Source organism: Camelina sativa, chromosome 3, assembly GCF_030686135.1.
Source record: "Camelina sativa cultivar CO46 ecotype springtype chromosome 3, ASM3068613v1".
In the NCBI taxonomy this organism is placed as follows: domain Eukaryota; kingdom Viridiplantae; phylum Streptophyta; class Magnoliopsida; order Brassicales; family Brassicaceae; genus Camelina; species Camelina sativa.
In genome coordinates this window covers 6,789,707-6,815,399 of record NC_141882.1, presented here as the reverse complement: position 1 = coordinate 6,815,399, position 25,693 = coordinate 6,789,707, and the positions used below count along the sequence as shown (strand labels likewise).

Below are 25,693 nucleotides of genomic sequence, written 5' to 3'. Positions count from 1 at the left end.
ATTAATATAAAGCCCAATAGGCCCAGTTTATTTTTGTTTCCCACGTTCGAGAAAACGAGGTCGTGTCATTGTTTTTTTTTTTCTCCCTACGCTCGCTTTTTTCTCCCACTAAGGCAACAAACAGTAAGGGCTTTCAAAATTGGTTCTCCTCCTCTTTGAAATCAAAAAGTATTTGTCGACGAGAGCCAAGAAATTCGCATTAAGCGATTTCAATTTGGTTCCTCTCTGTAACATCAAAAACCCTAATTCCAGTCGCCGGAACTTTTGACTACGGCCCTGTTGGATTGTTTTTTTCTTCTTCCGCCGTTGTTTTAAATTGAGAGCTTAAAAAAAATGTCGAGTAAACTCTCAAGTGGAGAGCTCTTGAGCCGGTGGAGGAGAATCGAGGAAGACGAAGAGGAGAATGACGATTCTGATCCCTCTGCAGTACGACGTCTTAACCAGCGCAAAGAACAATGGTTTGTTTTTGCTATCTCTCTCTCTCTCTCTCTCTCTCTCTCTCTCTCGCTTGCTCTGATAGTTCATTGTTAAAATCGATTAGGAATTCGAAACTTAGACAAAATTTAGCTATTACATTGCTTTGATTTCAGTTCTAGCTGACCTCTTTTTTGTTTTCGATCTCGTTTAGGTTTACAGATGCATTCACTTTATTGATATCATTGCCCAAGGATACTCATATTTGGTGTGGGCATGGGGATGTAATGGGACCTCTTATAGAGACTTTCTACAATTACTTCAAAGATGATAGAGTTGATTCACCTCTCAAGGTCTTGTGGAGGAGAATCTCTGAAGAAATGCGGCTTTGTGCTCAATGCATTTGTCAGCACCATCAGACTCAAGAGATGTATGAAAAAGAGTATGAGTGTTCTTCTGTTGGTCCATTGCTTGATGTGTTGCGGAAACTTGATGAGGAAAGGGTGACTAGGCACTTGCAAGAGATTAACTCGAGAATTGAAAAAGGAACATATGATCCGGATCATCACCATGCACAAGTTGTTACTGTTATGTACGAGGTACAGTCAGTGGTCTGAGATTTTTCTGCAATAGTTTGCTTTTTCTTTACAATTATTGGATTGTTATTTTCATTTGATGAATCATTTGCGCTCTGAATCCTCATGTCACATCATTTCTTTGCATCCTGAAATTGGCATCTTGTAACTTGTGAGCCTTGTTTCTGGTGTCAGGTTTTGATGTTTCCGTTCTTCTTTGATGATATGTCCTTATGCGATGAGTTTGAGAAATTTATTGAGTCAATCGACAACATTCACGAGCTTGCGTTTGCTGAGAATCAAGAATTTCCGGTATGTTCATATCCTCAGGAGAGCTTCTCGTGTTTCCTATTAAATAATTTATATGAATTGGTGTTTTCTCATATTTCATCCTTTTTAGGGTGTGTATGCACTCCTTTTTCTCAATAGAAGGGTGCGTATAATTGGTTATCGCTTGGCAAGGGCCATGGGAAAGTTGAGGTATATTCCCCTTTTTAATACAGCGACTAAGTAAATTCATAGCTAACTCTGTTCTCAGGACTGTCTTTAGTGCTTGTGAAATTTTGATTGCTATCATGTATGTGATATTATCTGCTATCATGGCAGGTCAGCAACACAGTTGGAGCGCCTCCAGCCATTGCTCAAGAAATTCATTGGAATTCTGGAGATGGAGGGACTGCCTTCTGCGTCTCAGGAGCCAAGGCCGAGGATTTATCTAGATCGCTCAGCCATATGGCTTGGGATGACATCATTGTAAGAGTTAGTGATTAATTCTCCCCTTATAGTTTTATTTTTCGTTTACTGTTTTCGATATTATTCTTGATTTGCTGATTCCCTGAATTTTTCCCGCTTCTTAAAGGCTTGAGTTCTTAGAAGGCCCTGCTTTTGAAGAGGGGATATTAGAGCCTTATCCCATTTTTGTCGATACAGTGTTGAATCATATAAGCGGTGATTCGCCTGAATTTTCGTTGGCTGTTAATTGCCTAAAAGAGCTATTTAAGACACTTGGTATGGTAACTATTGTTTTTTTGCATATCTTGAAGCTCTATATTATGTTATTGACACATTCGCATATGATGAAAGGTTGTAAGCTCTGGCTTAGGTCTACCTTATCCCCAAGTGTGATGCGTAACACATTGTTGGGTCAGTGTTTCCATACAAAAGCTGAGAAGATCCATAAAGCCATTTTTGATCTTTTCCAGCCTCTATTACAGGCAAGCCTGCATTAGTCTCTCTTACATATATAATTCTCTAATGAGATTGACATGACCTCATATTACTAACCTTGCCATAATTTTCATATCTTGTTTGTCCAGTCCCTTGAAGCGTTGCGTGATGGTGAGCATGAAAAGCAACGTAGACACTTTCTCTACTTTCTCCTTCATCAGGTCCCAGTTAGCAGTAACTTCAGCCTTTTAGCAAGAAGAATTGGCCACAAGGTAGTTCTAGTTCTTTCTCACGAACACACATCTGTGGCAATTTTTATCTTGGAATGAAGCTCCATTAAATTCTTATCTTTACCGAACTTCTGAAATTTATCTTCAGATTGCTCTTCTTATTGTACTCAGAGGTTACAAGATGAACCCACCTTGCCCTCCCTTTGAGTGTGCACACATGTGGTTAGTATAACTGGGCCTATCATTTGTTTTGCAGTTGTTTGTTGTGTCTGTTACTTTCTTAAGGAATTGACTTGTCTCTCATCCTTGGTTTTATTATATGACATAAATGATATTTAGTAGGATGGTTCTAGTTTCATATATATATATATATATTTATAGTTGTGATCGTTTATTTCTCCTGGCAACTTGCATGTTAGCTATAGCTATATATGCATGCCAACTATATTGACAGTCCTATGTGGAGAATACATAAAGTACACTGAGATCTATTTGCAGCATGCCAAGATAGATATTTTTCATGTTTTGAATGCTGTGTTCGGTGTATTGTCCCGTTCGTTTTGTATGTTTGGAAATATTTTTGCGTATGTTAGATAAAGACACTAAGTTCTCACATAGACAATTCATGGAAGTCAACTGATTTAACAGGGGCCCATCTCTTGTGTCGTCGTATAAAGATTCTTCACTTCATATTTCATTGCGGCAACCTGCTATTGATCTTGTCCAAGCTATCTTGGTATCTGATGCAACAGCCTTACTAGCTGCACTGCTACGTAATAATACTGGTAAATATATGGGCGATGAGTTGCAATATGACGACGATGACAGGAATCTCCCATTTTCCCATACTGCTGAAGATGTAAGTGATCGTCCCTGGAGTGACTTTACCCAGCAGAGCAAAATTACCCTTGGGGAATGCAAAGAGTGGATGTGCATCCCGATGCTGTGGATTTCTACTCTTACAAATACAAATCTTCTAAACCTTCCAGTATCGCTATCCCAAGCAGTATTTTGGTCTCGATCACGTTTTTGTTTGGTGGAATCTGATAAGAATGATGAAATGACACTTGATATAGAAACTTGGCTTTCATCTTCTGCTGTTGAAATCAAAGGCACGCTTGGGTGGAAGGTAGCAACAGGATCTGATGACGGGGGCCCAGGAAAGGAGTCCAAAAACTCTGTGACAGTATCAAAGATGTGTCTTACTTTGACACGAACATTGAAGAGGTATTTTTGCATTTCACTATTGTGGTAAGAACTCTACTAATCTTTCTATTACGCTTTGTAATACTGATTTTTTGGATTTTGAATATGTAGATTGACCACTTGTTATCTGGTCCAAATGGGTGAAGAATGTCGAAAACAGTGGACCTGGGTACCAGGGATGGCCGAAACCTTCATCCTTTCTCTTTCAGACCCAGATGATGTACGTAACGACCTGTAATGATTGCTGGGTTCCATTATAAAAGATAATTACTTGATATTTATTACTCTCTGTTTTGGTTCTTTTATCTTTAAAGTTGAACATTATTGCTAGTTTATTTTTGTTAACAGAATGTAAGGCAATTTGGAAAGTCTATGCTGGAACACGTTTCAAATACCAGAGGTCTGTCTTGTGGGCTGAAGTTTCTCTGCTCTCAAAGTTCACACCTCCTATTCGTTTCTTCCGGAGTTAGACATGTCTTACAGCAGGTAGGCAGCAACTAATTTTCTTTCAACATATAGGAGGATATGCATACAATGAGTCCTTTAACTATCCATTTTTAAGTTTTTCTCTCGGAATGCAAGTACAGTAGTAATCTGCATCCTTTTGCTCTGTACGTATTGTTGTTCTTATTGTTAGTCTTTGTTAAGGCTACAAATCGTCCACCCTTTTCCACTTTCGAAACTGAAAGTCTAGGCTGAACATCTCACATTCTATTTGTGATGTTTAGTTTTTTTTTTTATGTTTTAAGATGAGTGTTTAGGTAGATTAATCTCTGACTGCAACTGTTCTTGTATTGCTTATATCTGTTTTTTATTTCCTGATTTGTGCAGGTCCATTTGAGCTCCGTTCTACAAAGCTTTCAGATCTTGCACCATTTTTTCTTTTTATTGTTTAAGTTGCTGAAGGAAGAGGAGGTGGCAATTACTGAGGGAGTGAAGAGTTCGGCAGGGGGATTTTTGAGGCAACCGAACTTTAATGCTTTGCCCGTGAGAGAGGGCAGAAATTCCTCGAGTGCTACGCCGGAATTGCTGAAGTTTCATTACTTGCTGGCAGAAGTTGCATGGGGCGTGATAAGGAAGTGCCTAGTTGAGGGAAAGGCTTTTATCCATCAAAGTATTTGCCAGGTATTATTAGAAAGTTCTCATGGTGAACCTTGGTTATACTTTTATAGCTTGCTCTTTATTCTACTGTACTCTTCAAATCTCATCTTTGAGCTGTATGTGCTTCATATGGATCGAGTCTGCTTTTTTTTTGCTAAGGTTCCATTTTTATAATTTGGCAGATGACATGTGTGCGTTTGCTTGAGATTCTTCCTGTTGTTCTGGGAAAACTTAGAGTAAGCGGTGAAAACTCCTGTGATACTAGAGGAAGTTTGAAAGATGCATCTGATCTTAAATGGCTTCCTGATCTCATTGATTGGGGAAGGTCACAACTTAAGGTTGTTGTTGCGTATTGGAAACGAGCATTAGTGGCTCTGCTAGACATCTTACAAGGTTCAAACAGTGACGCTTGTTCCTCGGCTGTCCAAGCTATCAGAAATGTTCTACTCTCTGGTAAGTGGTTTCCTGCTTGTCGATAGTGTATAACTGCCATTATAAAACTTGTTTTTCTTCCCCCTGTGACCTAGTTCTTTAATGCTGTGTCTTTTCTTAATTCAGATGATGTTGACATCGAGCAATTGGCAGAACAAATCTCACGCCTGGTTCCCAAGGCAAATGAGTACCAGATTCTCAAACCTGTTGATGTTGTTGGTAAAGTACTAGATAATATGATGGATCTAACAGTGGATGGGGCAGAAAAGGAATCATTGAAGGAGTTACCTAGTCTGCATAAGTCTCATCTACCTGAAATCAATAAAGCTCCTTCACCTATCAAAAGTATCTCACAGGTCTCTTCCAAGAGTACTTCTAGTATGGATGCTTCAAAGCTTTCAGCGTCAGTTCTCTCAGAGAGAGATGTTATAGTTAGCTCCAGTAATATTGTTAAGGATCTTCCCCCGACAGACGCTGAGCCAAGCAAGGCTGCTAGTATGAGTAGGGAAGCGGAAAAAAGACAGAATATGGAAGATCCTGTTTCAGTTGGAAACAGACACAACTTAAAGAAGGCTACTGATGAAATCGTCCCTCGTGGAACTTCAAAAGAGGCTCAGAAATCTGTGACTTCTTCCAAAGCAAAAGGAATGGATTTGAGAAAGATAGTGAACGAGACAGAGGCTGATCCACTGGACTTGGCTCTTAAACCTCGGAAAGTGCAGCCATTACCCCTGGCAAAACCAGGGCCCATTGTTCCCAAAAGACAAGTCATTCAACTTTGTGCACCTATCAATAAGACATCCGATCGTTGGCAGAGGCAAGAAGCCGGATTCAAACGTTTCAGACCACCAAGGCTTGAAGATTGGTTTAGAAAGATTTTGCAAATGGACTACTATGCGATAGTGGGATTGGCATCAACAAATAAAGATGAGAATCAGAATGTTGGAAAGTTTAGGGAAGTTCCTGTACGCTTTGGTTCACCTGAGCAATATATTCAGATTTTTCAACCCTTGGTTCTGGAGGAGTTTAAAGCACAGTTGCAAAGTTGCTTCCAGGAGATATCGTCACTGGAGGAGATATATTATGGTGTTTTGTCAGTTTTATCGATTGAAAGGGTTGACGATTTTCACTTTGTTCGTTTTATGCAAGACGAAAATGATGGTACCAACTCGAAAAGTTTCTCTGAGAATGACTTGGTTTTGTTTACAAAAGAGCATCCAGAAAACAGTAATGTTGGTGTTAATATGATGGGAAAGGTATGTGGTAGTTTGTTTTACTTGCATGCGCTTGATAAAGTAGAATCAGGAATGTATATGCTTGAAAACCATAAGAATACTAGAGTTAGTTGACCTGATATATTCATGGTGCTGGTTTGGAGCTTCGGTGGAATTTGATTACAAATTTTAGATAAGATAAAGGGTTATTCCTGATGTTCTAATACTCTACATAGTTGTTGGATTTATACTTTGAAAGATCAGGATATATATTAGTTACCTTGGTGTTTCTTAGGTGGAAGGAAGGGAATGGGATGACAAAAAACGGTCCAGCATTTTGAATGTGCGCTTGTATCTTCAGAATGCTTCTTCACGTCTGAATCTAGCTAGAAGGAATCTCTTGGAACGTAGCCAGTGGCATGCAAGTCGCATTCTCAACATTGCATCCCAAGTTCGCGAATTTCAAGCTCTGTCATCCATAAAGGATATACCTGTACTTCCTCTGATCTTAAGTCCTATGAGTGATGCTAATTATGATTCCGAAGTTAAAAGATCAGATCTGCGTTCACTACCACATTCTCTACAGCAAATACTTAAATCATCTTTCAATGAGAGCCAACTTCAGGCTATTAGTGTTGCTATTGGCTCATCCAATTTGATGAAAGCTTTTGACATTTCACTTATTCAGGGTCCTCCAGGTTAGTAATTTAATTTCTGTCAATAAAGATGATAATATCTATAAGATGCTCCGGGAGAAAGATTAGCACTTTGAACTAATTGATGTTGATGTTGGACTTTAATTGTTAAGAAATTTGTTTGCTCTGTAGGGACTGGCAAAACTCGCACTATTGTTGCCATTATAAGTGGCTTGCTTGCATCCGTTTCACATAAAGCAAGTGGTAGGGGAAATTCTGAACAAGATCATAGTTCTTCAACTTCTAGGCAGAGAATGAATCCGAATGTCGCTATTGCAAGGGCATGGCAAGATGCAGCTATGGCTAAACAGCTTAATGATGACGGGGAAACAAAAAAAAAGATAGCAGAAAAGATTGGTAGAGGAAGGGTGCTGATCTGTGCTCAGTCAAATGCTGCAGTTGATGAATTAGTTTCAAGAATATCCAGTCTAGGTATATATGGCGGGGATGGGAAGATGTTCAAACCTTATCTTGTAAGGGTTGGAAATGCAAAAACTGTTCATCCAAATTCATTGCCCTTCTTTCTTGATACCCTTGTTGATCAGCGTTTGGGAGAAGAGAGAATGCGGATAAACGAATCTAAGAGTAATAAGGGTGCAGATTCTTCTGCAATACTGCGCTCTAGTCTAGAAAAGATTGTCGATCAGATCACGCATTTTGAAGCTAAGCGTGCAAACATAAATCAAGAAAGTTTAGACGCAAAAGATAAGCCGGAGAATGAACACCTCAACAAAGATGATGATGGGAAGCCAATGTCCGATGCGGAGCTAGGAATAAGATTGCGGAGGTTATATGAGCAAAAGAGAAAGATTTACAAAGATCTAAGTGCTGTTCAGGCTCAAGAGAGAAAAGCTAACAATGAATTAAGAGCATTGAAACATAAGTTGCGGAAGTCCATTCTTAAAGAAGCTCAAATAGTTGTTACAACTTTAAGTGGCTGTGGAGGAGACTTGTACAATGTGTGTGCTGAATCTTTATCGGGCCATAAATTTGGTAGTCCATCTGAAGATAATTTATTTGATGCGGTAGTGATTGACGAAGCAGCTCAGGTAAATATTCGACATGCTTGATTGTTTGGCATAAGGTATTCTCGACACAGTTCATCACTTATTGGATTTTGTGGCTTTTACAGGCTTTGGAGCCCGCTACTTTGATTCCTCTACAGTTGTTGAAGTCAAGAGGAACGAAATGTATAATGGTGAGTATTGTTCACTTGCGTTACAAAAGTTTCTATTATATCTGCAGTTGTATCTAAATAACCTTGTCTCTGATTTACAGGTTGGAGACCCAAAGCAGCTTCCAGCAACCGTTCTCTCTAACGTTGCAAGTAAATTTATGTATGAGTGCAGCATGTTTGAACGTCTACAAAGGGCTGGGTATCCTATCCTTATGCTTACCCAACAGGTACGCTGATTAATTGATTTTTTGGCCTTCGTTTAGTTTGGAAGTTTTTCCTGCACGTTTTTTATTTATTTTTGTTGTGTTTATAAAATGTTTGAAAGTTCGGTTGAAATTAGAAAACTATGTCTGTCTGGAAGTTGAGCTAATAATACTTTCTCTCCTAACAGTATAGGATGCACCCAGAAATTTGTAGATTCCCGTCCATGCACTTCTACGATGGCAAGTTACTAAACGGCGTCGACATGTCAAACAAGTCAGCCCCGTTTCACGGAACTCGTCATCTTGGACCATACGTTTTCTATGATATTGTTGATGGCCAAGAGCATCGAAGTGGAGATTCTAGCTCCGTTTGCAATGAACAAGAAGCTGAAGCTGCTGTTCAGCTACTTAAATTTTTCAAGAAGAGGTCATTATTCATCTTAAGCTATCTATTCACACATGTTTAAGAAAGTTCTATGATATCATTTTACTCACTGGCTAGCTTATTACTTACAGATACCCCTCTGAATTTGTGGCTGGAAGGATTGGCATTATAACTCCTTACAAACGTCAGCTTGCCTTCTTGCGTTCGCGTTTCACTGGTGCATTTGGGGCTCAAGTAACAGCAGATATGGAACTGAATACTGTGGATGGTTTTCAAGGCAGAGAAGTTGACATATTAGTGTTATCCACTGTAAGAGCTACACATTCTGCTCCTGAAGGGATCAATCAAAGTCGAATTGGGTTTGTTGCAGATGTTAGACGCATGAATGTTGCCCTCACTAGAGCGAAACTCTCCCTTTGGGTTTTGGGTAACACACGAACCTTGCAAAGAGACCATAACTGGGCTGCTCTTGTGAAAGATGCAAATGAAAGAGGTGTCATCATACCAGTTAAGCGGCCGTACAACTCCATGTTCGGCGAAAAATTGATGGATCAAAATCATTCTGAGAATCTTCCAAAGAAATTTCCTAACCCTGAGAAGCAGCATTCACGTCGTAAGGAACAGAAAGCAGGGACATTTGATGATAGAAAAAAGAGGAAATCTGATGAAGAAGTTGTGCCTCTCTCATCAAAAGGATCAGAGAGCAAGCACAGCAAACGAAAAGCCAAAGAAGAAGCTTCTTCTCAAAGGGGAAAACTAGTAGCAAGCATGGAGAAAGTAACATCCGAAGAGACTCTGAGAGGGAGCCATGAAAAGAAAGAAAAAATGAAAGTTAGGGAAAAAAGTAGTAATCCAGAGAATACAGATGCAACTAGTTCGAAGAAAGAAAATTCAAATGAGTGGAAGAAATCTAAAAAGGCTTCATCAAACGGTAGCAAGATGGCAAATCCGACAGATGAAGTTGGACAGAAAGATAGACAGATAAACAAAGGCAATGCTTCTAATCAAGGAGGTGTTGAAGATATGATATCCAAACGAAAGCAACAGCGTGAAGCTGTTGCTGCCATTCTAAATTCGTCTCTGATTCCTTCACATAAGCCCAAACCTCCAAAGCGACCATTGTCCCCAGGTTCAACCGCTGGCAGTCATACAAGACCGCCTAAGGCAATCAAAGGTAAGATTTCATTACATATCCAACGTCTCTATGTTTCGCCCCAGAAGCTGATGTGCAATAGTAAATTACTGTCTTAATGCTAAAATTCACTTCATGCTTCTTATTTGCAGAGTCCAGCAAGAACAACAGTAAACAAAGATAACACAGGAACTGATGTAACAAAGTTTATTTCCCACAACCGTGCCTGTTGCTAAATTCCGGTTACATTGGTAAGTTTTAGACATTCCTCTGGTATCATCATAGTTTCTCTCTGAAACTAGCAGTGAGAATTTTTTGGCTAACCTGTAGTATTTGCAACTCCAGTATTTTGCTAACCTGTAGTATTGGCAAAATTTTGTCTGTGAAGTTGCCTGCTAAGAATTTTTTTTTTCCGTTTGCTGTGTACATTATCTTTTAATTGAAAGTAAAACATGCCTCGTATCAATTTTACAACTATTGGTTGTCTTTGTTATGAAGCAAAACTAATTAGGATAATTTCGTAATGAGAGTAGTAGTTCCAACAATTACAAAAATTTGAAGTCGCTGCTGATACTCAGTTTCGCTACTACAACACCGTAAGAACAAAGAAAAAAAAAACAAGAAACGAAAATCACTGGAGAAGATGAATCCCTATCTAACATTTCAAGGGGCAGATGAAGAAGGATCAGTCCCGCTCTTAACGGCGGACCAAATTTGGGCAATGCCTCTGGTGAGGTGAGGCCAGACGGCGTTAACTCCGTTAAGTGCAGCACCAGAAGCTAAACCCAGCACGAAAGTCTCAACGTATCCAGGTTTGGTCTCCAGCTTGGCGTCGACGACTGCGAGCCTTCCGTTAATGGCGTCGATTTTTCTGGCGTCGGTTACAAGCTTATCCTTACTGGATTGGTTTCTGGAAGACGAAACGACCCGGACTAGCGCGTTTTGGAGGTCTTCGATGACCTTAATCGAAGCTTCGGCTGGTTCAAGGCCTCGTTTCTGGTAGTGAGAGATTAGTTCCGTCGGAGTAGGGAATTTCTTCGATTTCTGCTTTTGTTCTGCTGTAGTTTCCTCCGCCGCGTTCGGTGTCGCCGGTTGCTTCATCTTCTTCTCCGGAGAAACGAATTCAGAAAAGGATTCTCTTATCTAAGAACTTTTTTTCTCGAGTGAAGCAGCTGCGTAATAAATAATAATAAAAAAATAATTTATTGATTCTTTTCATGTAAAAAAAAGGAAAATAAACTCTGGGTAATAATTTCATTCGTGGACCGTATGTTGGGCTTTGGCCCACGAATATTGTGAAGATAATTAAGGGTATGATTTCTTAATTGATATGACTTCTTGAGAGAGAGAGAGATGATTATTTTATATTTAAACCATACTGCATAAATTAAGTAATGAAAAAAAAGAGTGTAATATTAAATATTCTTCAAAGTCTTTTTTGGATTTTACGGTGACAGAGAGAGAGAGAGAGAGAGAGAGAGAGTGGAGAACGCTTCTTCGGCTACGACAAGCTTTCGTTTACATGGCGGTTTTCTTCTGATCACTCTCCGGAGCCGTAATCTCTCTCTCTCTCTCTCTCTCCTCTCTACTGTTTCGCCGATTTAGGTTTTTTTTTTCTTACTCACATTTAGAGGGAAGAAAATTATTGGTATCTGTGTTATAATTTGCCTACAGTTTCGCTAATTCTCTGTCGTTCCTTAACGTATTCCGTTTCCGTTTAGATCATGCAAGTGACATTTTAGATCTGATTGTTGGTGTTCATAAGTTTAGCTGAAGCTTCATTGTGTTTATTATTATTATACATAAACTGAGGACTTAGTCAAGCATTTCCTCGCGTCTCATTCGCATCCGGATCCCCGGAGGTTCCTGATCATTAAGAGGTTTTGACTGAAGGGACATTGAAATTTTTATTGGGTGAACGATAAGTATAGTTGAAGCTTACCGTTGAATTTTTTAATGTGTTTGTTGAGTATTGGGAGCAGTTTTGCATATATATATATATATATGTATGTATGTTAATTACAGTATGCTATTCGATTGCCGATTAATATATAAAGAGATATTTTTCCGGGGTTTAATTCTTGTCACTTTGGTTTCAGGAACTCTTCTTATATGCTGAAAACTATATATGGGAAGCCAATGCCGAGTGTTTGAAGAACCTGTGAGGTCAATATATAGTCAGACTTAGTGGGTTCTCTTGTTATGCAGCTTTGCTAAAATCTTTGGAGGGTAATTTGTAGCCTATCAAGATTCAGCGTCCAAGTTCTGGGGCCGAGCTGCCCCGTAGCACTGACTTTATACCTCTTCCCATTATTCGGAGGGCAAATTCATTACAAAACATGATGATGGATGAAGATATTGAGCAAGCCACTCTTATCTCTTACACTGACAAGCCAAGGACTTTTCCAGACATGCGTAGTAAAACCTACAGTCCATTGGTTAGTATATAAATACCCTTCTCTCTCGAACATGTCTTTCTTATGCTATTCATTGCATCAAAACACCGTCATTTGTATTAAAACATGTGTTAGTCTTATAACTGGTTTCATTTCTATTTCTTTTTGCATCCCAATACCTTGAGCATGTTCTTTTCCTCTTTGTAAAACTAATGACTTGTTTTGTGCAGATAATCCGGATTCTGAGAAATTTAAATGTTCGTGCCCTTTCTGTTCTTCTGCTTTTGAGCTTTGGAGGGATCTTTTACATGGGAGCACGCACTTCTCCCGTCATTGTGTTCGTCTTTGTAGTATGCATCATCAGCTTCATGTTGTCAGTATATCTGACCAAGTGGGTATTAGCAAAAGATGAAGGACCTCCAGAGATGGTTCAGGTAACATCACACAAGTTTAGGTTGTTTATTTGTGATTTTGACTCTGTTTCTTCTTTTCACTCAGTTGCATTTTTAGTTCTGTGTTATGACTTATGAGCTTATTCTTTTTCCGTCTAGATATCAGATGCTATACGTGATGGAGCTGAAGGATTTTTCAGAACACAGTATGGTACTATATCAAAGATGGCGTTCTTGCTAGCTTTCGTGATTCTTTGCATATACTTGTTCCGTAACTTAACCCCCCAGCAAGAGGCTTCTGGTCTTGGAAGGTGATGATGCACAATAATGTACACAATCATTTGTTTTATCTTTTGTGCTGTGTTATAAATAATACTCAATTGTAGAATTTTTTTGCTTCAGGACAATGTCTGCATATATTACTGTTGCTGCATTTCTTTTGGGCGCGTTATGCTCAGGCATTGCTGGATATGTTGGAATGTGGGTGTCAGTTCGTGCTAATGTGCGGGTCTCCAGTGCTGCTAGACGATCCGCAAGGGAAGCATTACAGGTTTGCTTAGTTTAGGATTTAATAGGACTTCCTATACACATGGCCAATATTAAGTGATAAATTTTAATTCAGATAGCTGTTCGTGCTGGTGGATTCTCAGCGCTGGTTGTTGTTGGTATGGCTGTGATTGGTATTGCCATCCTGTATTCTACATTTTATGTATGGTTGGACGTGGATTCACCAGGCTCAATGAAGGTTACTGATCGTAAGTCATAGGTTCCTGCTCCCTGAAATTTCTTTTTATTTTCGGCAATTTTTATAGTAACTAGCCATATGCGTAACGTTTTCCAACCCAAAATTGCATTTGCATAGAGAATACTGGAATGCTTGCTTGTAGTAGTGTTATGTTTTAGCTTAATGATTGAAATTTCCTTTTTTCTTACAGTGCCTCTTCTTCTTGTGGGATATGGATTTGGGGCATCATTTGTTGCCTTATTTGCTCAGTTGGGTGGTGGAATATACACTAAGGGAGCTGATGTTGGGGCAGATTTGGTAGGGAAAGTTGAGCAGGGTATTCCTGAGGATGATCCTCGAAATCCTGCTGTTATTGCTGATTTGGTATTAGTTCTTTTCATTTGTGGACCCTATGTTAATTATTATTTCCAGCCTAGAACCTGTGGTCATCAATCACGCCGAAAGTATTCATTTTCTTCATCATTGAATCTTAAATCGCATCTTTTTGAAGGTTGGAGACAATGTTGGGGACTGCGCTGCTCGTGGTGCTGATTTATTTGAAAGTATAGCTGCAGAAATCATTAGTGCAATGATACTTGGGGGTACAATGGCTCAGAAGTGCAAAATTGAAGGTTTGTGAGGAGTATCTGTATTATTGATAGAGTTATTTAGTAAAAACTGCATGGCCAGTTCTACTGTGGTCAAACTAGCATAAAGGGTTTAAGATCCACAACTACGAATCCTTCTGTGACTAAGGTTCACCTTTATTCCTGCTTCATGATTTTTTATTGTTTACCCAGTTTTTTTCGTTTATCATGCAGATCCATCTGGCTTTATTCTATTTCCTCTAGTTGTTCACTCTTTTGACTTGGTAATATCATCAATTGGTATTCTATCGATCAAGGGAACTCGAAATGCTAGTGTGAAATCTCCAGTAGAGGATCCAATGGTTGTGCTTCAGAAAGGATATTCGCTAACTATTATATTAGCTGTTTTGACATTTGGCGCGGTAATTTCATGTACATATGTCATTGATTTTGTTGTTCATTCCATGGCTGTTACACACTAGCTTTTTGATGTTATTTTTCATTTTTATAGATAGTTGACTTTACACACACGTGCACATAAGGGCACATCTTAGCAATTGAAGTCCTTGTTATTGTGGTAATTCTGATGAATTTCTCTGACAGTATTACCTCTGTTTTGTAGTCAACTCGTTGGCTGCTATACACTGAAAAAGCTCCGTCTGCTTGGTTGAATTTCTTTATGTGTGGCTTGGTTGGGATCATCACAGCTTATGTCTTTGTCTGGATATCCAGATATTATACGGACTATAAGTATGAGCCTGTCCGGACATTGGCTCTTGCGAGCTCCACTGGTCATGGAACCAATATAATTGCTGGGGTCAGCTTGGGTCTGGAGTCCACGGCTCTTCCTGTTTTAGTTATAAGTGTAGCTATTATTTCTGCTTTTTGGCTGGGAAATACCTCGGGGCTTATGGATGAAAATGGAAACCCCATTGGAGGTCTATTTGGAACCGCTGTAGCTACAATGGGAATGCTAAGTACTGCAGCTTATGTGCTTACAATGGACATGTTTGGTCCTATAGCTGATAATGCAGGTGGAATTGTTGAGATGAGCCAGCAGGTAGATGTCACATGAGTGGTTGGAATCATTACTATTTTGTATCTTTGATTTTCAAGCTCATGGGAAAATAATAGTCTCTTACCTCTTGCAGCCAGAAAGTGTTCGTGAGATCACAGATGTTCTTGATGCTGTTGGGAACACCACAAAAGCAACAACCAAAGGGTTTGCTATTGGATCTGCTGCCCTCGCATCATTCCTTCTCTTTAGTGCCTATATGGACGAGGTTTCAGCGTTTGCTAATGTGTCTTTCAAAGAGGTATGTATATTATTTCTCTTTGTTGAATTTTGTTACCTCTTATTCCATTCTATTTTCAGGCACCTCCTCGTACTTATCCTTATCCTCTTATCTAACCAGGTTGATATTGCTATCCCAGAAGTCTTCATAGGTGGGTTGTTAGGTGCCATGCTTATTTTCCTCTTTAGCGCTTGGGCTTGTGCAGCAGTTGGTCGAACTGCACAGGAGGTTGTCAACGAAGTAAGAAGACAGTTCATTGAGAGGCCTGGCATAATGGTAAATATACTTCCTCTCAAGTCCGTTCCCTTTTCTTCCTTTTTCCATTGGGTGTCCTTCTGAACTTTATGTAACAGGACTACAAGGAGAAACCAGATTATGGTCGATGTGTTGCCATTGTCGCATCTTCAGCTTTGAGGGAAATGATAAAACCAGGAGCTTTGGCTATAGTATCACCCATTGCAGTTGGTGAGTCAGTAACACGTTGGTTAATCTGTGAAACGAGAGAGAAACAGACATAATGATAAAACCCTCTGTATTTGGTGTCCTCAGGTTTCGTGTTCCGGATATTGGGATACTACACGGGACAACCTCTGCTTGGAGCAAAAGTAGTAGCTGCAATGCTAATGTTTGCAACAGTATGTGGTATCTTGATGGCACTCTTCTTAAATACAGCAGGAGGTGCTTGGGACAATGCAAAGAAATACATTGAGACTGGAGCACTTGGAGGCAAAGGAAGTGATTCCCACAAAGCTGCAGTAACTGGCGATACGTAAGCAATCTTTCATTTTCTTCTTCATTGGTCATTTCCTTTAACTTTTAATGTTACAAAGTCGGAACAGTTTTCTAATGTGAAATCATTTTTTTTAAATGGCGAAGTGTGGGAGACCCTTTTAAGGACACAGCCGGACCGTCGATTCACGTTCTCATCAAAATGTTGGCGACTATCACGCTTGTCATGGCTCCAATCTTTCTCTGATAAAAGGTATCTAATCCTCATTTGCACATATATAGAGTGAGTGAACGAGTGAGGTAGGTTATGAATTCATTGAACATGTTTTAAAGTTTTTGTTTTTCCTCTCATCTGACCAAATAATGTTAGGTTTGGCTAGAATGAATGAATGATAAGCAAGCACTTCTCAGTGACACTTGATATCTTAAACCAAAATTTAGAGTCATGTTTTCAAACAGGTTATAGATACACCAAACTTAACCCCGAGAGACACATCAGTACATCACCATTTTACCCGAGAAAGACAATTTAAAACCACCTAAAGCCGTCCTGACTCGTCTTTAAAACACTACACTAGCTAGTAGCTTATCATCTAAATAATACTAATATCACTGATTAGTGAGCATCCCACCGTTACTCCCATGTACCGCGAAGCAGGGGAGTGGCTTCAACATCGTCCCCAAAAGTCTTCAAAAGATCGTACGTCGATTCATCACCATCACCCTCAGGCTCCAACTCCACCCCTAACTCTTCCTCTATATCATCAGACGCCGAGATCAGCAACAACTCGCATCCTTCGTAATTCAGGAAATCGGGAGGGTCCGCTGCCCCAAACCGGGTATGACCTAGATGGGCTTGAAGATGTGCCGGAAACTGGGCCCTTCTCTTTCTCTGCAGCCCACCAAACCCTGACCTTCCTCCTCCTCCTCCTTGCTCTGGATTTCGTATTTGGATCAAGAAAGATCCTTCGGGTTCGATGTTCATCGACTCTTGTGGCTCCTGTGCTCTGTTCGATGGGAACTCGAGCTTGTAGACAAGATGTGTATGGTGTTTTCGTGTCGGACTAGGCTTATGTCGAAGAATTGGATAGATTCCTTCTCCGACAGCTCTCGCCCGCGGTTTGTGCCTATGTCCTCGTGTCTTCGTCTCATACTCCTCTGAGAAAACAAATCATCATCATATAAACTCACCAAACAATATCATAAAATGCAAGAAATTATTACCTCCTTTGAGAGCAGCTTTAACATCTTCAACATTTGTGGTCACCATCTCCACGAATCCCCAAAAAGGTTGCGACTTCTTGCTCGGATCAGGTAGACTTTTCCTAACCATAACAATGAATCGTAGCAGAAGCTGCTTCTCGATGTTCACTTTCTACAAAGATTGAGATGAAAATATCAATCATATTTAGTCTAAGTAATAGTGAAGAGCTTAATCAGTAGTGTTTTGTTCTTAATTCTTCTTCTAGCTACCTCGACGCCGTGTCCTCCTTCACCACCTTGGTTCTTGGCGCCGGAAGAGCTAGTAGTCGCGTCTCCGTCACCGGAATATTTATCGGAACCTTCTTTACCTGAAAGAGGGTCTTGTTTCTCCTCGGTGGGATTCTCACCGGACTCAGGACGCATCACTATGTAGAACCTTTGAACATCGTCCACACTGTGAGCTTCTTCTTTGTTAACCTTTGGCCTATAAAAGAAGAATATTTCTCCTCTTTCCTGATTAATACAATAAACTGAACTCATCAAACAAACAAACAAACAAACAAAAACAGAGACCATAGAGTCTTTTTAAACTTGGATGCATCAGCAAAGAACAGAGGGAGGTAACTTCTTTACCTTGTCCCATTGTTTCTGAATCCTCGTTTCTTAGAAAAATAATGCTCTTTTTAAACACTGTTAAAAACGACTTTTTTTGTCGGAACACTTGACAACGTCAGAACATTCCCACGTTGTTCTCTACTGTGAGTTACGTGTCGACCAACATGTAATTCATAGTTAAAATTATAATTTCACATTTTCTCCAACATGAATGTGCATGGGAAATTCATATTTCCACGTATATACATATGGTTTCTTTAATACAAAATATACACAACTTTTTATACACAAATCCGAATCTAATAAAATCGTAGCCACCTTTTTCTTCAGCTCAAAATATGAATTACTCTTGGCTTGCTTCTACTGAAGTTATCTCCTGCAAATCAAAATCTCAATCATGAGTGTTTATCTCAGCGAAACTTAATTAGACATTAACTTAAGATGAAACAAGAGGTTATATCTTACCAAATTCCTCAAAACTATGGGTTTGACATAGAAGATCCTGTATTTGATATCAAAGGAGCACTCCTACCATCCTGCAATACCCACAATAACATCAACCATCACAGCTAGAGAGACATCGAATCTAGTAGAAATGTTTTCGGATTAACAAGTCTTACCGATGAATATGAGACTTGACTAGGATGTGAAGATCTTCCTTGTCCAGCATAATACACAGACTCAAGACTCTCTTCACCAAGCTCTCTAAGTCTATTAAGCTCAGGCATTATTTCTTTACCAAGATCAGGCCTATCTTTTCTTCGTAACTCTGCACATTGTAGCGATAACTTCGCAAGAGCCAAAGCTTCCTCTACTGGCCAATCTGGTACTGCAGGATCAAGCATATCTTTCAATGTCCCTTCTTCAATCGCTTGTTCCACGTAATAAGCCAAACCCATTGGCTGCTTCGCCGTCAAAAGCTGCAAAAGCATGATTCCGAGAGAGTAAACATCCGACTTCACACCCAACATTCCGGTTTGTTGATACTCAGGGTCGATGTAACAAAACGTTCCTGCAGCTGATGTTACTCGGTACTGGGTCACGTTTTCAGCTACAGCGGGGACGAGTCTTGCAAGCCCGACGTCGCTGATCTTGCTGACGTAATTGTGGTCGAGAAGTACGTTTCCTGGTTTCAAGTCTCTGTGGACAATTGGTTCTGGTTTGGTCTGGTGGAGGAAGAGGAGACCCGTAGCGATCTCAGCAGCGATTCTGAAACGCAATTGCCATGAAATCGGCGGCGTGTTTCCGCGTCTGAAAAGGCGGTCATCTAAGCTTCCTTTGGCCATATATTCATAGACGAGAATACCGAATTCTGGACAAGCTCCTAAGAGAAGCACCATGTTTGGATGTCTTATGCAGCTTAGTACTTCAACCTGAGCGTCAAAACACATCAAGTTTTTTAAAAAATTTCATTTAATAACCTTTTTCTTGTAACACAAGTAAAAACTATAGGGAAAACAGAGTTAATGGAGAAAAATTGTAGAGAAGATCGATGTATTGTTACCTCTTTGTGAAACTGTGATCTTCCTTGAGCAGCGTCAGGGCGTAAAACCTTAACAGCAACACTTGTGTGATCAAGATGACCTCTAAACACAGGTCCATACCCTCCTTCTCCAACTTTTCTCGACTCTGCAAAGTTATCTGTACCTTCTTCGATTTCTTGAACAGTGTATTTCCTGTATCGAACGATGCTATGTCGAGAGAAAGAACCGCTTTCTTTCAATACCTTCATCTCTGCGTTTAGCCTCCTCTTTGCTTCCACTTCAGCAAGCCTGTTTGCAGCTTCAGCAGCTTCAGCAGCTTCCAAGGCTGTTTTGGCTTTTGCTCTCTCGTTTTCCACTATTGACATTGCTGTTTCCTCTGTCATCTTTAGTTCCTCGAATCGTCTTTCCTCCTCTGTCCTTAGCTTTTGCAGCTCTGTCGCCTAATCCAGATTGTAACCAAATTTATGAATCAACCCTCTTGAGGTGAAGAACAACTTGGAGATATAGATGTATGTATAACAATTACCTCGTGCCTTGCGGTTAAAGCTTCTCTGCAAGCTGAGCTATACATATCCATAGTTTGTTTCAGCTCTAAACGGAGTCTCCTCATTTGAGCTTCAACATCATCCTGCAACAACAATACAAACATTTTCATGGAATGTAATAGAAAAACAAATCTGGGAGCGACACAAAATCATGAGTTGATTCCAACTTATACCAAGCTCTGAGATGAATAAGAACAAGAATTTCTTCCACTCTCTTCAGAAACCGTAGAAGAACCATTGAGATAACTCAGATCCGTAAACTTGATTCCTAATCTATGAGACCCGATGCTCTGATCTGAGCTCGTTGACATTCTTGAGGATCTTGCTGATTCTGGTAGATCGTAGGTAAATGATGATCGGTCTACACTCGGCCTCCCCGAGCTGCTGATGAAGGAAATGTCGGATTCATGTTGAGAAGCACTGATGAATGAGAACTCGGACTCTGAATCTGAGAAATCCCCCACTAATTTCATATGTCCTTGTGGCGGTTTCGGAACCCCTAATCTACAAATGTCGAAACCAAGATTTACGAAATTGTTGAGGTATAGTTACACAGCGATTTGTTTAACCTAACAGAATATAATACCTGGTACCATCTGAATCTACTGATCTTCGTCCTCTATGCAAGGCCTGTGTGTTAGCTGTTGAAAACAAGGAAGATGGGACAGATTTAACAATGTGTTTTGAGATGCTTGTCACGCAAGCAACAATATTTCCTCTGAAGATTAAAACTCTGACCTGTTTTATGTTTTCTCTCAAGGGGAATAGTGTCATGATGACTCTCTGATTCGTTAAGAGCTGATGGATGATAAGGAGCAGGACGCGAGGCGTTTCGTACCGAAGAGATCTTTCCTTTGGAGATAACGTAAACATTGCAGAAATCTGGAGCAGCCTTTGACACACTCGCTGGTAAATCCGTTTTGAATCTTCTGTTAAGGAACAAAATCATCAAAGGAAACCCTAAATTTGGTTAATATATACTTCTTCCGCACGTAAACTAATAAACCAAAACCCTAATCAGTTTTAGTTACCGCATAAAGCTGTTCCGTGATGGAGCACCAAGAACTAAATTCTCAATCGAAGAAACCGTAACATATTCGACAATCGCTTTGACTTTGTCTGCGTCTTCAAGCACAACGTCCTGACAATGAATCTGCATGCAGAAATAATGATCCAAAAGTAAAATAAAAAAAAGCTAACTACTCATGTGATATATTCATTCAACCAAAAGTTAAATTGGTTTCAATAGGTATTATTATTTTAATAAAACACCTCTTTGCGGCTGCAGTAACAGTGGAAGGATACAAAGAGATCTTTCGTTTGTTTCTCCATTTGCTGCTTATGTGATATTCCTTCTTCAATATCTGCATGCATGAAACACAAAAGTGAAAACCCGGCCCGAAAAAGAAACTCAAACCTTTGCGCAAAACAAAGAAAGAAAACATTGAGCAAAATAAACAAAATAGGGATTCTAATTATAGTATGTGCATGAGATTGCAGTGAAATGTTAACCTAAAGAAGATTGAGATTTGGGAAGGACATGAATAAGAGCAAGAGTTTGTCCACGAGAAGCAAGATTCTCCAAAGTCCATTTGATAGCATTTTGACTACTTTTGTCTTTATCTATTGCAATCGCCACAGAACCACTTCTTGTTTCTTTATTTGTTGCTTCTGCTTTCGGTAGCCACATTATTATTATTAACAGCTTTTTTTCTTCTTCTTCTTCCTTTCTTTTTGTAAAAGGAACAAACTAAAAGAGATTGAGAAATTTCATTACTATTCCCCCTTAATAATTAAGTGTTAAACTTGGAAGATTTTTTTTTTTTTTGAAAAATAAAATAGAATCACCGCATTTTTCTATAATGATAAAAAAGAGAAGGTAATTATTACTATTATGGGTTGAGAGATTTTTCTGTTATATTTTTTAATCTGATGGAAGCTATTTGAAGGTTCTATATTTGGAAGAAAATAATCTAATTTCGGAGGTAATAACTCAAACCACACAAATACTTTTCTTTTGGGTAGAAACTCATCTGAATTCTCTTAAATTTGTGGAAACTAGAAAAGTGTTAAACTAAGCTATAGGATACAAAAAGAATATATATTTCTATTGAATTAACCTTAATATATTTTTTGAATACTTTCAAAATAAAAAGGTGCAACAACAAAAGTGAAGAAAACGAACAGTATTAAAAATATACATATAAAGTTCTTTTTTCTGATTCCTGGTGCTGCCACCTCAGCTACTCTTTCTATTTAATAAGGCCAAATTTTATAAACTATCCATTAACCATTTTCTATTATTTTTTGCACCAAATTTTTTTGAAACCCCTAATTATTTGAGATTTCTAATATGAAACGTCAATTAGATTTTAGGTTGCTTTCTATGACTATATATATATATATATGTAGGATTTCGAGGGAGGTTCGACCTCACCTCCTTCATCACATTTAAAAACGAAACGTCCATTCTTCTACTTCCAATCGCTTCACATCCTATCTGAGGGTTTCACCCTTTCTTATTTCATTGTTTTCTCGGGTATGTGCAAGTTCCAGAGATGAAACTGGTCTCATGGACGTTAATTAGGATTAGGGCTTAAACGTTTCAAATCCTGGTGATAATGACTTATTGTTCGGGGAAGTGCAACTCATTCCGGAATGTAAGTGTCTAACCAAAAAAAAACATCCATTCCGTATTTCTTTTGCTTCCTCCGATTGGTGATTCATTTTCTGATCTTTTTTTTCCCAGATTTAAAAACCTTGACTGATGGTTTCAGTTTGGTTTATCAATCACTTACGTAGCCAAAAACGCCAGGTAGCTGCTCTTTCTTAAGAACTTATAATAAATTTTGTATTTGGAGAACTTATATTAAAGTTTAGTATTATCTTCGTTTGATATGGATATAGTCTGACGCATGTGGAATATGTCCAATCTATAATAACTTATGTTGCTTATCTAAACCTTTTTCTATGTAGTAAATTTGTTGATTTCTTGGGTGAAAAGCTTTGGATGAGGAGAAAAATCCAGAGACCTACATACGAAGACTCCTCCAATTGCTAAATCATAGGTACGACTTACATTAGGAAGAGTGATTTTGTTGGGCTTTTCCTATGCCGATCAAACACTTTTTCCTTCGTTGGTCAAACCATTTTGTGTTTATTTAACTGTTCGTATGTACTCTTATTAATAATGTGCTTCATGGGGTTAAAATAATTGAACTACATATCATGATTTGATTATTTTCTCTACTTTTGTTTGCGTTTTTCATTTAGGAAGTTAAGAAAAAGAAACGTCACTGCGAAAGAGTTTGAAAGTTATAAATGCTAAGCTTCCACAACGTAACTGCCTCAAATTAAGGTTAGGCTAATAGACATTCTCTTATTCAATACTCTGATATAATTTGTAAGACTGTCATGGCAATTAAATACAAATAGAACTTACACTTTTGTATATTAGATATTTTATAAACTTCCTGCTATTGCATGATTAGAACATATATATGTACTACATTGAACATAGTATATCCTCACTATACATATTTCTCAAGAATCCCAAAATGTTACTAATATATTCGTTGCAACTCTTGTGACGTTTTTGTTACAAATAAAAATTTGTGACCATTGTATTGCAACCATTCAAAAAACGTCACAAATGCGTAACAATGTTTATATTGTGACTAAATAATTTTAATTGTGACTAAATATTTCGTCTTAATAAAATTATTTTCTTGTAGTGCTTGAAGATGCATTGAAAGGAGGAAATACAACACCATGATGTCTATGCTGATGATGATCAATTCGTTTGTCACATAAAAAGACGAAGAATGTGAGGAGGTGGTGCGTTAGTGCAAGAGTGGAGAGAATGAAAGTGTTGTAAGTTATGTTAGTAGTTTGGTCGGAAAAACCAGTTAAAGTAGAGCCAAAGTTATGTTTTCGCTTAGATTGTTGCACCTCCAATGCAAATAATGCAAATGGGTATGTATATGGGTGTGTATGTGTTCATAATCCATTGCATATAGTAAGTGGAAAAGCTTAAGTGATTGGCATGAATTCTGCCGCATAATCTTTTGTGTGCTCTACCAGTTCTAGATACAAAATCAAATCAACTTTTACTTTGATGGAAAATGATTGAAAAGTAACAAACACGCTTAGCTATAAATTATCGCATGAAAACATGTATTACTGACTAATTGTTGTCATGAAGGATAGATAATAGCATTTCAGGCCGACAAATTATAGTTTTATTGTACAAAGTTAAGATTTCATACTTTAAAATTTCATCATAATGATTTATGTTACTTATACTTTTAATTCATTCAGAGTACTATCCAAAGAAAATAAAACATGAATTTGCTGCCATTTCTTATCATGAAAAAAAATATCTTCACTCTGTATATAAGCTTATAAAGAATATTTTATTACTAACATCTAGAATGAATATAGACATCAAGATTAACAATTCAGAAACTCAACTAACTAATATCATTAACAAAAGTAAATGAAAATATTCAAACTACATTTGATATTGTTCAGAAAAAAAAATCTACAAAATAAAAAAGCTACAGAAAAATTTATTAACACTTTAGCATTGTCTTATATATTTTAAAAATTAATTCGTGTGTAACGCGGCATATCGTCCAGCCTATAAATAACAGTAGGAAAAAGTCTTAACCTAAAAATCAAACACAACTTGCAAAAAATGCTGCGAAACACACACTATTCCCTTGAAGAACTACCAAACGACATCCTCGGAGATATAATCTCTCAAGTTGCTAAGATTTCATGCACAACCGTGAGACATGTTATGCAAGCATCACCACATCTAGCCAAGGCAGCCCAAGATCACTGAGTCTACAAGAATATCAACCTAAGGTCCCTAGCGATGAATCCACTAGCAGCACTAACGAGATACCAAGACCTCATGGAAAAATGCATTACAAGTGGAAATGTTGAGGCTCACTATATCAAAGGGATCCAAGAGTATTTTCAAAAGAACAACACAAAAACAGGGCAGGAGCACTTGAAGAAGGCGGCAGAAAGTAGTTATGAGAATGGTATGTACCTTTACGGAATTGTGAAGTTGTGCAGGGGTGACGCAGCGGAAGGAAAAATTTGGCTCGACAAGCTAGGCTGGAAACAAAACAAAGCAAAGGGTGATCAATGCTGGAAATATATCAAAAAGGCGTTACACAGAGTCAATGTACAAAGCCTACAATGATACTACACTACATTGGCAGCAATCAGACCAACTATTTACTGCACCGTCAATGACATGGAAAATAGATGCGCACACTGCTACTACTACAAACAAATGCTCAAGTTTGTCTTTTTCACTTAGCTTAAGGAACAACAATATGGTTTACCAATGTTATCAACCTTAAATCAATTCCACAATTCGAAATAGAAATCTATGATTTTCTCCTTCTTAAACAATAGTGACACCTCCAAAAGAATTTAAACAAGAGAATCAAGGAACAAACCTGAAAGTATAGCAAGTAAACAAAAGATATATATAAAAAAAAAAAATTAAGTCCGCCGCTTACCATCACATCAAAATCAGAACATAGAAGATCAAAATATGTTGAAAAAACTTCCTACAATCCATCTCAAGAAAAAAGTCTTCAAGTATTACGACCAACATGACATAGATATATGCAAAGAGGTCTTTACCTTCAGGGACAACTACATCATAGAAAAACTCGGCTTAGAAAAACTGGGCTATACAAAATCAAAAAGAATAACTAAATCAAAGCAAGGCAACACAAGCAACACTTTCAGAGGATCAGGGAAAC

At 38.5% G+C, this 25,693-nt stretch overlaps 5 protein-coding genes across 7 annotated transcripts; 2 read left to right on the top strand and 3 right to left on the bottom strand.

Annotated features, from left to right (window-relative positions):
• The first annotated feature begins 35 nt into the window (after positions 1 to 35).
• On the top strand, positions 36 to 10,406 carry LOC109130251 (uncharacterized). Of its 2 annotated transcripts, none has more exons than XM_087500245.1 (22): positions 36 to 458; positions 629 to 1,013; positions 1,185 to 1,301; positions 1,390 to 1,469; positions 1,596 to 1,748; positions 1,849 to 1,997; positions 2,073 to 2,203; positions 2,306 to 2,428; positions 2,535 to 2,608; positions 3,035 to 3,613; positions 3,704 to 3,812; positions 3,941 to 4,078; positions 4,424 to 4,717; positions 4,876 to 5,146; positions 5,252 to 6,381; positions 6,635 to 7,037; positions 7,167 to 8,083; positions 8,167 to 8,232; positions 8,313 to 8,438; positions 8,603 to 8,841; positions 8,931 to 9,973; positions 10,084 to 10,406. In XM_087500245.1, the coding sequence occupies exons 7-22, from the start codon at positions 2,114 to 2,116 to the stop codon at positions 10,113 to 10,115; spliced, it is 5,634 nt and encodes a 1,877-aa protein (XP_087356371.1). In that variant the 5' UTR covers positions 36 to 458; positions 629 to 1,013; positions 1,185 to 1,301; positions 1,390 to 1,469; positions 1,596 to 1,748; positions 1,849 to 1,997; positions 2,073 to 2,113; the 3' UTR covers positions 10,116 to 10,406. The 2 variants fall into 2 exon arrangements, with proteins under 2 accessions (XP_087356371.1, XP_087356367.1); XM_087500241.1 differs by having other exon boundaries at positions 83 to 458; positions 1,596 to 1,742.
• Positions 10,407 to 10,417: 11 nt separating this feature from the next.
• LOC104775782 (uncharacterized) lies at positions 10,418 to 11,144 on the bottom strand. The gene has a single exon (XM_010499707.3). The coding sequence runs from the start codon at positions 11,030 to 11,032 to the stop codon at positions 10,595 to 10,597; it is 438 nt and encodes a 145-aa protein (XP_010498009.1). The 5' UTR covers positions 11,033 to 11,144; the 3' UTR covers positions 10,418 to 10,594.
• Positions 11,145 to 11,271: 127 nt separating this feature from the next.
• Positions 11,272 to 16,470, top strand: LOC104778744 (pyrophosphate-energized membrane proton pump 3). Of its 2 annotated transcripts, XM_087500236.1 has the most exons (16): positions 11,272 to 11,486; positions 12,031 to 12,097; positions 12,172 to 12,369; positions 12,558 to 12,761; positions 12,879 to 13,030; positions 13,122 to 13,269; positions 13,342 to 13,474; positions 13,655 to 13,827; positions 13,955 to 14,075; positions 14,265 to 14,452; positions 14,653 to 15,090; positions 15,182 to 15,346; positions 15,446 to 15,601; positions 15,679 to 15,790; positions 15,875 to 16,094; positions 16,202 to 16,470. In XM_087500236.1, exons 3-16 carry the CDS (start codon positions 12,271 to 12,273, stop codon positions 16,299 to 16,301), a joined length of 2,409 nt encoding a protein of 802 aa, XP_087356362.1. In that variant the 5' UTR covers positions 11,272 to 11,486; positions 12,031 to 12,097; positions 12,172 to 12,270; the 3' UTR covers positions 16,302 to 16,470. The 2 variants fall into 2 exon arrangements, with proteins under 2 accessions (XP_087356362.1, XP_087356361.1); XM_087500235.1 differs by having other exon boundaries at positions 12,031 to 12,369.
• LOC104775781 (uncharacterized) lies at positions 16,441 to 18,004 on the bottom strand. Its single transcript, XM_010499705.3, has 4 exons — positions 17,891 to 18,004; positions 17,528 to 17,770; positions 17,279 to 17,429; positions 16,441 to 17,212 (listed from the first exon to the last, which is right to left on the bottom strand). Exons 2-4 carry the CDS (start codon positions 17,678 to 17,680, stop codon positions 16,689 to 16,691), a joined length of 828 nt encoding a protein of 275 aa, XP_010498007.3. The 5' UTR covers positions 17,681 to 17,770; positions 17,891 to 18,004; the 3' UTR covers positions 16,441 to 16,688.
• Positions 18,005 to 18,042: 38 nt separating this feature from the next.
• LOC104775780 (U-box domain-containing protein 51-like) lies at positions 18,043 to 21,818 on the bottom strand. Its single transcript, XM_010499704.2, has 11 exons — positions 21,414 to 21,818; positions 21,174 to 21,265; positions 20,933 to 21,054; positions 20,640 to 20,830; positions 20,488 to 20,542; positions 20,075 to 20,405; positions 19,883 to 19,984; positions 19,377 to 19,796; positions 18,493 to 19,245; positions 18,338 to 18,408; positions 18,043 to 18,248 (listed from the first exon to the last, which is right to left on the bottom strand). The coding sequence occupies exons 1-10, from the start codon at positions 21,589 to 21,591 to the stop codon at positions 18,352 to 18,354; spliced, it is 2,301 nt and encodes a 766-aa protein (XP_010498006.1). The 5' UTR covers positions 21,592 to 21,818; the 3' UTR covers positions 18,043 to 18,248; positions 18,338 to 18,351.
• Positions 21,819 to 25,693: the final 3,875 nt, after the last annotated feature.